The sequence below is a fragment of the Propithecus coquereli genome, unplaced genomic scaffold, assembly GCF_000956105.1.
Source record: "Propithecus coquereli isolate 6110/MARCELLA unplaced genomic scaffold, Pcoq_1.0 Scaffold76, whole genome shotgun sequence".
In the NCBI taxonomy this organism is placed as follows: Eukaryota; Metazoa; Chordata; class Mammalia; order Primates; family Indriidae; genus Propithecus; species Propithecus coquereli.
In genome coordinates this window covers 6,852,870-6,864,372 of record NW_012153729.1, presented here as the reverse complement: position 1 = coordinate 6,864,372, position 11,503 = coordinate 6,852,870, and the positions used below count along the sequence as shown (strand labels likewise).

Below are 11,503 nucleotides of genomic sequence, written 5' to 3'. Positions count from 1 at the left end.
CACTTGTCACTTCCTGGGGTGAGAAGCAGGACTGGGCTCAGTGGCCTCAGGTTTGGGCCCCTGGGCCGTGGCCAGACAGAGAGAAAGCCCAGACAGGAGAGGCCAAGGGGCCACCCCAGGCAGCCACCAAGACCGTGCTGGGGGTCCTGGCAGGGTCCCCAGGCGTGCCTGTGCCTCGCCCCGTGGACGGGGTGAGGAGGAGGGCACAGCCCGCTGTTTGCTCTGGGCTCAGGGAGATGGATGGGCCGTCAGTGCCCGCCTCTCCCTCCCTGCTCCACCCGCGGGCACAGAGGATCGGGCAGGCCTGGGCAGCAGAGGCCACAAGCTCTGTGGTGAGCCAGCTGCAGAAAGTCACCCGGGGCTCTGTCCCAGCGAGAGGGTGTGCTGGGGCGGGGTTGGGGGGGATAAACAAGCCCTGGCCCACCTCTTCCCACCCCTTCCCACAGAGTGACAAGGGAAGGACTAGTTTAGACCCGCCTGGCCCAGGAATGTGCCAGCCCCACATCCCTGCCCAGGGGGACTGTCTTTTCCCACCACATGGAGCGGCAGTTCTGTCCCTGGGAACAAATGCCACGAAGCCTGAGTGCCATCGATCAAACAAACAGGGTTTATGCAGCAGGAGAGCTGTTGAACTCTGCCTGGCAGCTAATTAATGAGCTCATTAGGAGACAGGGTGTGAGGGGAAAGGGGCAGGGCTGCTTGCCAGCTCTGGTCTCCGAGCTCTGAGCTCCGAGGGTGTCCTGGGCCACGCTCAGACCACGTGCCCTTCCCGCAGCAGGAGGCTGAGCCCTGCGGCCTCCAAACTCCCAGACTCCATCATTCGGGTCTGACCCTCCCAGAGAGCAGCTGTGAGGGGCCCCTGCCGTCCTTCTGGGCGCACCCTTGGCTCGCTGATTGTGGAGGGAAGGCAGGGGGCGGGCATGAGCCCAGGCCTGGGCATAGACATCACAAGCTCCGTGGCTAGGTCCCTGCCCTTGGTCTTGGGCTACTGGCAGTGCCCTCCCCTTCAGCGAGGCTCTGGGAGGGGGAGGCTTTGGAAACCGCAGACTGGGCTCTGCACCCCTGAGAATGAGGCATCTGCTCTGAAACTCTGGGCCCCCTTCTCCCTGGCCGTGGTACTTCAGGCTTCTGCTGGGGAAAGGTTTCTTGGACAGCTTCAGGCCCCCAAGTAGACCTCCACCAGGCCCCCCACAGAGTGCATGCGGTAGAAGACTCCCAGAGGCAGGCCAAAGTTGACGATGGCGAACCACGTCTGGTAGCCATAGAAATCCTTTTCCAGCCCATTCTCGAACTCCGGGTGTATGCCAAACGCAGGCATCATCCACAGCTGGAGGGGAGAGGAAGGTGTGGAGTGGGGGAGGGGCTTACCTGTACCCCAAAGCACCCAGCCAGGGGAGGCAGGCTTTCAGAGCGAGCTGCTCTCCTCCTATATCTTCCTCACTCTACACCCAGAAAGCCTCAGCCGTCTCCTCGGCTTGCCTGGGGCCGGCCTGAGCTCCAGGTGGACTGTGAGAACGCAGGCTGCCACAGGGCGCCACCACAGGGTGCTGAGTGGCAGAAATTCCCGATGTGCAACCTGCTCAGTCAAGCCGGGCTCCCCTGTGACCTAGTTAAGGCTTCATGCTTCTGCTCCCACCTTCCTGTCCGAACTCTGCCCGTTCCTCAAGGCTCAGATCGAAGCTTCGCAAAGCCTTCCTCAGCCTCTTGGGCCCACATTTCCCTCCCCGCGCCCCTGATGCACTTTATAGCCAAGTTGTTACTTATTCTCTGCCTGGACCAGAGGTTTCATACCTTGGGTCAAATAATCCTGAGTTGTCCCAGCACTGCCTTGGGCAGGTCCAACAACCTAAGGCTCAGTTTTCTCATCTGTCAAATGGGCTAGTTATGGTGCCTGTTGCATGGGGTTACTGTGATGATTCAATGAGGTGCGGAGACAGGGCACAAAGAGGTGAACCTGGGACTTCAGCAGCCACCAGGAGCTAGGCAATCATCACCGATATCTTCCACTTGGGATTTCTTAGAAAACCAGCTACTTTCTGAGCTCTTCCTTTGACGGAATTCCGTGGATGATGAATTCAGTGGTAATTCTCTCACTAGTTCCCTGGTGTCTCCCCACCTAGACGGTAAGCTTCCGGAGGGTGGAAATCCTATCTATTCGTTTGTAAGGAGCACTGAGCTATGTGCTTGGCACATTCATTCACGCCAGGCACCTTGTAGGGAGCCGGGGAACACTTTCAAGCCCCATCAAGCTAGTTGGAAAGAGGTATGTGTCCTTGATCCATCCCTTCCTGAGTGGGGATTCTGAGTTGCCTGGCCAGCTCCACCCCTCATCTCCCAGCCCAGCTACTCACTGTGATGTTGCAGAGGATGAGGAAGAGTGAGATCTCCTTAAGCGCCCGTCGCTTCCAGTTGAGGTGGCTGTAGGAGTGGATGTAGGCCCGCGAGGCCCGCCGTAGGCCCTGGCCCAGCTCCAGCAGGGAGCCCCTACGGGCAGGCTCGGCCTCTTGCTTCCTGGACGAGCTCTGAGGAGCTGCCTCCCAGAGCGGGCGCCGGTGCAGGCCCTCGATGATGAAGAGGTTCTGGGCGATGTGCTGCAGGATGAGCAGCAGCGAGTAGGCCAGGATTAGGCGGTTGAGCAGCTCGTGCGGGCGGGTGGCCACGATGGCCACGATGGAGAAGTAGCCGATGCCCATCTGGCCCAGCGCGGCCCCCATGAGCAGCACCACGTCCAGGCTGCGGGTGGGGTTCTTGAGCGTGTCCAGCTCACGCTCCTCCAGCCCGTGGATGGCCGTGCCCGCCAGGCACGCCAGGCTCATGGCGGGCAGCACGGCCACACAGAAGGCATAGTAGAGGTTGAAGTACTGGGGAGCAATGGCAGGGCCACTCGCCTCGATCTGGAAGAGCACGAAGACGCACACGCCTGCCACCAGCGTCAGCAGGCCCAGCAGCGGCCCCAGGATGACCCCGTGCAGGTGGAAGGACGGGGTGCTGGGGTGGGCACCCGTGTGGTGTGCCAGGCGGCGGCCCACGTTCTTCCACATGACGAACAGCACAGTGCAGCAGATGAGGCAGTACTCGGTGCTGAAGGGGTACAGCATCAGGTAGCCCTTCCGGAAGACCCCACACACGGTAGCGTTGAGGCACAGACAGGTGTTGTTCCCCTGGCCTGGGAGGGGCAGGGCCAGAGGGGGCAGACTTTCAGGTGGGCCCTCTTCTGAGGACACTGGTTGCACAAATCACTCCCATCCCCCTCCTGGAATGGGCCAGAGGTGAAAGGGACCCCGCTGCTCATTTTACAGACGTGGAAACCGAAGCCCAGATATAGAAATCAGAAATCCCAGAATGGTTGTTCCTTTACAAGGGGATTAGAGACTTCAGGTGCCAAGCATTTAAACCGTGATGTCTCTGGTGCCAAATGTCACCTCCACAAATTACTTCCTGGACCCAAGGGAAAACCTGTAGCTTTACAATGGCTGGGGCTGCTACACCGGAACCCAGCGACTGGGCTTAGCAGCACGCACCAGGGGTGATCAGACACCTGTGCCTCGGGACAGGGGCACCTGGGGAATGCTGGCGCCAAAAATGTCTACCCTGAATCTCATCGAGACTTTGGTCCATAATTCCAACTTCTAGGGAAAGCAGGGAAGAGGGGAGCAAGATGAAAACCACCACTAGGAGGCAGCCTGACAAATCTCAATGTCATTGGGAAAAAACAGACTTAGACTTAACCAAATCCATGTTTGTACAAACTGTAAAAGACATTTTATGCTAATTGGAGAAAGTTGAATATAGAGTGATGTAGAGGATGGGAATGTTGGTAAGGAATTTTTTTAGCAATCATAATAGCATTGTAGTAATGTAGGAAAATACAGTTTTTTTTTTTTTTTTTGAGATAGGGTCTCTCTTGGTTGCCCAGGCTAGAGTACAGTGGTGTCATCACAGCTCACTGCAACCTCCAACTCCTGGGCTCAAGTGATCTTCCTGCCTCAGCCTCCCCAGTAGCTGGAACTACAGGTGTGCGTCACCACGCCCAGAAAATTTTTCTGTTTTTTTCTGTAGAGACAGGGTTGCTCTATGCTGCTCAGGCTGATCTTGAACACCTGGCCTCAAATGATTCTCCCACCTTGGCCTCCCAAAGTGCTAGGATTACGGGCCTTTGTCAGCCTGCCCAGACAGGAAACACATTTAGTTTTAAAGAGATACATAGTGAAATGTTTTGAGATAAAATGCTATGATTTCTATAATTTAAGTACCTCAGGAAAGAAATTAAAATATGGCAAAATGTTAATAATTATTACATCCAGGTGGTAGGTGTGTTTTGTTCTTTTGCTCATCTGTAATGTTTAAATTTTTTTTTTTTTTTTGAGATAGATCTCGCTCTGTTGCTTAGGCTAGAGTGCTGTGGCATCATCATAGCTCACAGCAACCTCAAACTCCTGGGTTCAAGCAATCCTTCTGCCTCAGCCTCCTGAGTAGCTGGGACTACAGGTGTGCACCACCACACCCAGCTAATTTTTTTTTTTTTTTTTTTGCAGAGACAGGGTCTTGCTACTGCCCAGGCTGGTCTTGAACTCTTGGCCTCAAGCGAGTTGGGAGCCTCAAGTGGGCCTCAAGTGTTGGGATTACAGGCGTGAGCCACCATGCCTGGCTCCGAATTTTTTTATTATGACAAAATCTTATGACAGTGTGACTTTTCATAAAAAAAAATATATATATATGTATAGACAAAATCCATGATGTCACTTGTTAAAACTTAATTCTCTCTTTGCACAGCTTTTCTGAGGAATGTAACAGGGCATGCAGAATGCCCACGGTCCAAGGCGTGCCATGATTGATGCAGTGGGTGTGTGGGTGCTGAGTGTGCTGAGAGGGCTTGACTACAGGGCATGGCGGTGATGCCACCTGGGGAGTGCACGTACAGGTGTGGCTGAATCCCCTGGACAGCGACGTTCCCATGTCGGGTATGGGACACAGCCCCTAAGCGGTGGACTGTAAGGTAGGAGCTGGGGTCAATGGGACAAGCTTGGGAGTTTTTTCTGCCCAGAAATCTTCTGTCTCTCCTGATACATCTAGGTACCTAAAATTTGTATTAGCAAGACATTCCTTTCAGCCTGGAAGGCTTTTTAGTTTCTTGCAAGTAAAATGCAAATACCATGGGTGGGGTGCATACTTGAAAACTTGTCAGTGGCTAGCTCAGCCAGGACCAGTGGCTAGCTTGCTGCCGGCTAGCTGGGTGCCTGGAGCCGGTGCAGGGTGCCAGCACCCGATGGGGCAGGATGGGTACCACTGGCAAACTTCAGTTTCTGGCCCCTAGAGCTTGGTCCCAACTCTATAGACTCACTGAGCCTCACCTGTGTGAGGGTGTGTAGCGCGTGTGTGTGTTTGGGAGAAAGGAGGTCCTGGTCTCCTCTCTGTACCTGAGAACTTTTCCATGAGGTCGCTGAGCTCAGCCTCGATCTCTCGGTGCATGGAGTCGTTGATGACGGCCAGAACCCACAGCAGCAGGTTTGTGGCCAGGGTTAGCATCAGGCCACACCTGGAGGAAGTGCCACACTCTGCTCACACAGCTTGGCTGGCTCCCGGGTGCCGCTGGGGCAACCACTCACTTCCAACGCCAGATCCATTCCAGCATTAGGACATTGGGAGAGGCAGGTCTAGGGCCCACCTGGGGCACACCCCAGAGGAATCCACAGCCCCAGGCCCACCCTGTCCAGGGAAGCTGGGGGTGGGGTGCAGAGAGCCCCAGAAGGTTTGGGAGGGAGAGAAGCCTTACCTAGTGAAGTTGGTCTGGACCTGAACACAGTCCTTACAGTGTTTCCAGAGCACCCAGGTCTGAAAGAGATGGGGCCTTGAGCCCAGGGGCTGGTGGGGGTTGTGGGACCTGGTGTGGCCTCAGGTGCTTGTGTGTGTTTACAGTGGAACACAGGGAGGAAGACTGGGTCAGAATCCCGGCTCTTGCTGTGTGATACTGAGCCAGTGGCCAAACATCTCTGAGCCTTAGTTGCCTCAGCTCTGAAAAGGGGCCCAAATGCCCACCCTTTGGGGAAATGCCTACTTGTTGGGGAAATAAAGAAGATGACGTGAATGAAGCACCCAACACAATGCCCGCTGCACAACAGAGACTCAAGAGAGAGTTAGATGTTGTTACAATTACGAGGAGGTTTGTGCATCTGGGGAGTGTCTACTTAGGTGTACATCTACGTGTGTACAGGCAGACGGATTTAGGTGTCCACATTTCAGAGCCACGGCGTGCATGATGATGCAGTATCTGTAGGCACCTGTGGCTGTGGGCACAGGGAGGTGGCCCCCGTGCAGGGTGTGGTACGTGTTGTTCTTCGTCTGCACCGCCATTTCTAGGTACAGGCTGCAGGGCGTGTGTGCCTGCAGCATGGGCAGGTAGGGTGTGTCCCCAAGTGGCCAGGGGACAGGAGATACTTGTCACCTGGATGCTGATGAAGACCATTTCGATGACAGGGAAGACAAGCTCGAGCTGTGACTTGCAGTCGATGTGGCTGATGTCGTAGCCCACGCGGAAGGCGTTGAGGCAGACGGTGCAGCTGCCGAAGAGCACCAGGGAGCCTGGCGGGGCAGGCGGGCGTTGGCACCTCCCTGGAGCCCGCTCTCCCTCCCACCCCTTTCTGTCCACCCAGCACCCTGACACTCACCCCGCACCCAGATGGGCCCCGCGTGAGGGTCCCGATAGAGCACCGCGTGTGGCCGGCGGGTGGTGCCGGCCGCGTAGTAGAGGAGCCAGAGGAGGGAGAGGACCTTCAGCACAGCCAGCAGGATCCACACGTCACCCAGCGTGATGGCCACCTTGTTGAAGATCATGCTGCAGATGAAGGCCCCACCCAGGAACACCACGTTGAGGGCCAGGAGCCCTGAGAAGAGCTGCCCGGCCTTCTGGGCCTGCCGGTCCCGCCGCAGAAGCAGCGAGAAATGCCGCACCAGCCAGGACTTCTGCTGCGGCGGGGCAGCAGCCCCTGTCTCCTCGGTCCCCTTGTCCACTTGGCTTTCCTTGTCTGGGGCTGCTTCAGCCTTCTGTACTTCTGGAGAAGGCATGGGTGGAGCCTCAGCAGAAGCTAGAGATGGAGAAGAGTCCTGGGTTGGCTGCCAGGCTGACCTGGGTTCAAGTCCCCTGCTCCTAACTGCTGTGTGACCTAGGGTGAGCTATGCAGCCTCTCTGGTTGGACATTGGAAGTAATAGCAGCTGCCCCATCTACCCTACAGGACCCAAGGAGGTCAGACAGACTTCTTTGTGCTACAGATAAACATAAGGGATTATTTCTGCTGGCTCGAGGACTGCATCCTCCACCCTACCCCCAGCCAGACTACCCCACTTCCTGACTCAGTGTGGGTGATGATATCTGTCAAGGAAGCCAGGGGCATCTGCGTAGTGCCTCGCTGGTTTCCAGGGTTAAGACTTTTCACCACCAAAAGGCAGCTTTTCCCTGTTGACCTCTGGGAGGAATTTCACTCCTAAAATCAGGGAGGGCAAGGAGGTGTCCTCTCTTATTCTGATTCTGACTGGTTGGATAAAGACTGCCTAGAATGTTTCATCGGGAAGGATCCTGAGGCTGAGTCTGGGCTTGGTGGGCAAGAATGGCGTGACCCGAAACGATACTCTATTATGGGTACATAAGCTACTTTTGAAAGGTCTAGAAGATACCCATGAGTTTCATAAGAGGAGTTTCTTCTGAGGAAGGGATAAGGGGCCCACAACTGGGACTGGTAGACTTTTCTTTAGCTTTAATATTCTAGTTTTTTAATAAATGAGCACATTACTTATATAATCAAATTAATTTTAAAGCACATTAAAAGTTTTGGAGAAAAAGTTCTAGGGTTGATTTATAATGTCTGCCAAGAGCATGGGACAGGTGGTGATCAGCACCACTGCCACGCCCTTGACTTTGACAAAGCTGACTGCCATCTGCACTCCTTGCCCCAGCACAACATGGGCGACACTATTCTTGCCTTCCTCTTTCCCTGGATGTCTCCTGCCACTTCCTTCCCTTCCTTGAGCTTTCACTCAGGTCAACCACTTTGTTACCACTTGCTTGGGCCAGATTTTGGGCCACCCAATGCTTGCAGCTTTGAATCCAGCTTGCTCTCCCCTTCAGACCTCTTTGGACATGCGTCCTTCCTGGTGGGCTGAGCTGCAGCTTAGAGCAGGGTGCTGTCCTGGTGGGGAGGCTCCCGCCAGGTCCCCTGCCACCCCAGGCTCCTCCTTGGTCCTGCCATTGCCCTTGTGCTCTGGGCTCAGGGTTCTAGGTGCTCACTGTCCTCCTCCTGCTTCCCAACAGCTACTATCTCAGAGTGGCGTCTCCATCCCCAGTGCTCCTAGCAGGGAGCTGCACATGCTCTTTGCTTCTACCCTCACCCCTTGCTCTCCCCAGGCCCCAGCTCATGAACTGCTCTTGGATTTTTCTTGAACCCAACCACTACCTGGGTCCAGGCCCCCTCCTCTCTGTCTTCCCTCCTGAGAGCCCTGCGAAGGCAGCCACCTGCCCTCAGTATAAAGTCCAAACGACCTAGCACAGCCCGCAGGGCCTTTCACGATGAAACCAGACCGGGAATGTTTAGTATGGGCCTGATGCACACACTGCCCAAGGCAGGGCAGCTGCTGCTGCTTCCAGGTCTGGCCTTGACGTACCTCTCCAGCATTGTCCTCAGACCCCACTCCCCTCTCCTTGTGCTGTGCCATCCTGCTGCACTTCCCAGAATGTCCCCGTCTGTGCCCACACCTCCCCCTTTGCCTATAATGCACACCTCTCTTGCACGTTGGCCGACTCCAGCTTGTCCTTTAGGACTCAGCAGAGACTCCACCTCCTCTAAGTGGCCTTCCCTGATCCCCCACGCCAAGGCTGGGTGAGGTGCCGCCTCCTGGTACTCCACTACACCCCGTGCTGATGGCTGGCAGGCCACCAAGCATGCTCGGTTTCAATGAGCTGGGCTTTGCTCCATCTCTGCCTTGAGAACCTGAGCTCCAGGACCTTCACCCTGGCCCTCTACGCACCGGAACACACTCACCGCATTTGCTGTAAAATGCAGCCTCTCTGGGCCCCCGTTCTCCCAGTGCACCTACCCGCTGTGTTTGTACCTTGTCCTCCGGGGCAGATGGAGTACTACTGACACTTGGGCCTCTTTTCAAGATTTTACAAATGACCTCTCCCCTTTCCCAGTTCACCCTGTCATTTTTGCCCAAATTCTGCCCCCTCCCTGTCCATGCCCCTCACCACGCTCCAGGCACCTGCTCCGCAGCATCCAGGCCCAGGCAGAGGGCTCCACGTTGCCCCTCCAGCCTCCTGCCCCCTGGAGACTGCTCTTCCCTCTGCCTTGCCGCCGCTGGCCCCACCGATGGTTCCTGCCCACCCTCAGCGCCCATCTGGGACGCCTTGCCTCTCGGCCTAAGTGTGCTGGTGCCTGCCCTGCTGGGGCCACTCCCCTCTGCCCAGAGTGGGTGTGCACTGCCTGGTGTGCTTTGAGTGTGGCTGGCTTCCCTCAAGGCCGGCGCTCCTCCAGGGGAGAGACCGGGTCTTGCTTAACTTGGAATCCCTGAACCTAGCACAAGCATGACACTCACCCAGTGTTTGCCCACTGACTCTGGAAGCTTCTGGGAATTTCCAGCACCAGAGCCATGGACAGAGACCTTTCCCATTAAACCCCTTTCATGCTGGCCCCTGGAGGAGACTTTCCAGATGATCTTGATCTTCCCCTCCCAGGCTCCCCCGCCCGGGTTGAGCAAGGCTGAGGCTCACGGGGGTGCCTCCCTGCTCTGTTTCTCCCAACCCTGACTGCTCCAGCTCGTCTTCGCTGGAACCTGTTGTGCACCCCCAGCCTTCCAGCAGGATCGCCTAACGCTGAAGAGCCCAGCTTCTACCACTCGCTCCCTCTGGGATCTGGGACAAGCTCCTCAGACTTTCTGTGCCTCGTGTTGTCCTCTGTACAACGAACAGACGACTGTGGAATAGTACCTGATGCAGAGCAGATGCTCAACAACGATTCCTTGAACAAATAACGGAGGAATTAATGCATAATACCTACCTCATAGGGGTTTTGGCAAAATCAAATGATTTAAAACATGATTTAGTACATGCAAGCACATGTAGAGAGGTGCCTGCGACACAGAAAGCTCTCAGTGTTAGCTATTTGTGCATTTCCTTCCAGTTATTTCCAGGTCCTGGAGAGGTGGGAAGGGTTGGGATTATTGGTGAATTTCAGGGGCTGTTTTTGTAGGCCCAGAGAGGACACTAGGGGACAAGATTCCAGGTCCTCTTCCTCCCTGGTCCTCGACCTGACAGTGGCCCCTACAGTTGCCCCCGCCCCCCACCCGGTCCTGGGGACCAACCCTCCAATGGCCCCCGGAGGGAGCTGTCAAAGGAGTGAATTTGGTCCATGGCTGTGCAGGGCGCAGGAGTGGGCACGTAGAGGTCGCGGGAAGAGGGCTGGTGTGAGGGTGTCTGGAACTGACGAGGAGGAGTCCACCGCCCCCTGGCACGCCCCTCGGCGCGACGCCAGTCCAAGGGAGGGTCCGGACACCAAACTGGTTTGTGGTCGCAGTCAGAGGCGGGTGATGAAAGCCACGGAGCCGGGAGCCGTCGGGCGGGGCGCCTGGCCAGGTACCGAGGGCCAGCTCCCGAAGAGGCTGCAGAGCGCGGCCGGGGCAGCTCGGGGATTTCCTTCCGAGCCATCCTCGGGACTGCAGGGCCGGGCCAGCCGCAAGTACGTGCCCCAGACCAGGCGTCCAGGCAGCCCTAGCCAACCCTACACCCTTTGAAAACCAGCCATCTGATTTCTCACTTCGTCCTGGCCTCGGGGCCCCCTTTCCGCTGTGTGGACTCAGCCCGGGGCGTGGTGCGCCCTGCTTCCCTCGTGCGCCCCGCGTCCGGGGAAAGGAGGTCGGGCCCAGAGCCGGGCTTAGGGTGGAGGGGAGAGAGAGGCCAGCCTCGTGTCGAAAGGAGTTGACCTCTCTCCAGTCACCCGCCCTCCCGCCCCAAGCCCTGCCGCCCCTTGCTCCTGAACCCCGCTTTTAGGGGGCGGAGTATGTGTGAGCGCCGGGGATGGGCTAGCCGGGAATGTTCGCCAGCGGTCCGAGGGCGCTCCCGGGCCTAGCCGGGGCGCCGGGAGCCTTACCTGAGGCCTGGGCAGGCATCGCGGCCGGCTGACCACAGACTGCTGGCGCAGCGCCGATCGTCCCTCCAGGTGAGGCTCCCGCGCCCCGACCGATGCCCCTGACGCCCTCCCCGCCCCCGCCCCCCGCGGGACTGCGCAGCCGCCGCTCGGGCTCCGTGGCCCATCGATTTTTCTGTTGACTTTGGAAATCTCATTAATCCCTCCTTAATTACCCCGCCAGGGGCTCGGGCCCAGACGGTGCAGCCAATAGCGAGGCTGCTGGACGCGTGGGCGGGGCGGGAGGCGGGGCGCGCGGGCACAGGGTCGGGGGCAGGAGGGCTGCTGACTTTCGGGGTTGGGTTGAGTGGGGTGCAGTGTCCTTAGGCCCGCA

The 11,503-nt window shown here is 57.2% G+C and overlaps 1 protein-coding gene across 1 annotated transcript; it reads right to left on the bottom strand.

The window, feature by feature from the left end:
* Positions 1–586: 586 nt before the first annotated feature.
* OTOP3 (otopetrin 3) lies at positions 587–11,380 on the bottom strand. The gene is made up of 7 exons (XM_012662277.1): positions 11,134–11,380; positions 6,666–7,082; positions 6,443–6,579; positions 5,774–5,832; positions 5,418–5,536; positions 2,352–3,166; positions 587–1,327 (listed from the first exon to the last, which is right to left on the bottom strand). Exons 1-7 carry the CDS (start codon positions 11,150–11,152, stop codon positions 1,157–1,159), a joined length of 1,737 nt encoding a protein of 578 aa, XP_012517731.1. The 5' UTR covers positions 11,153–11,380; the 3' UTR covers positions 587–1,156.
* Between the last annotated feature and the right edge of the window lie 123 nt (positions 11,381–11,503).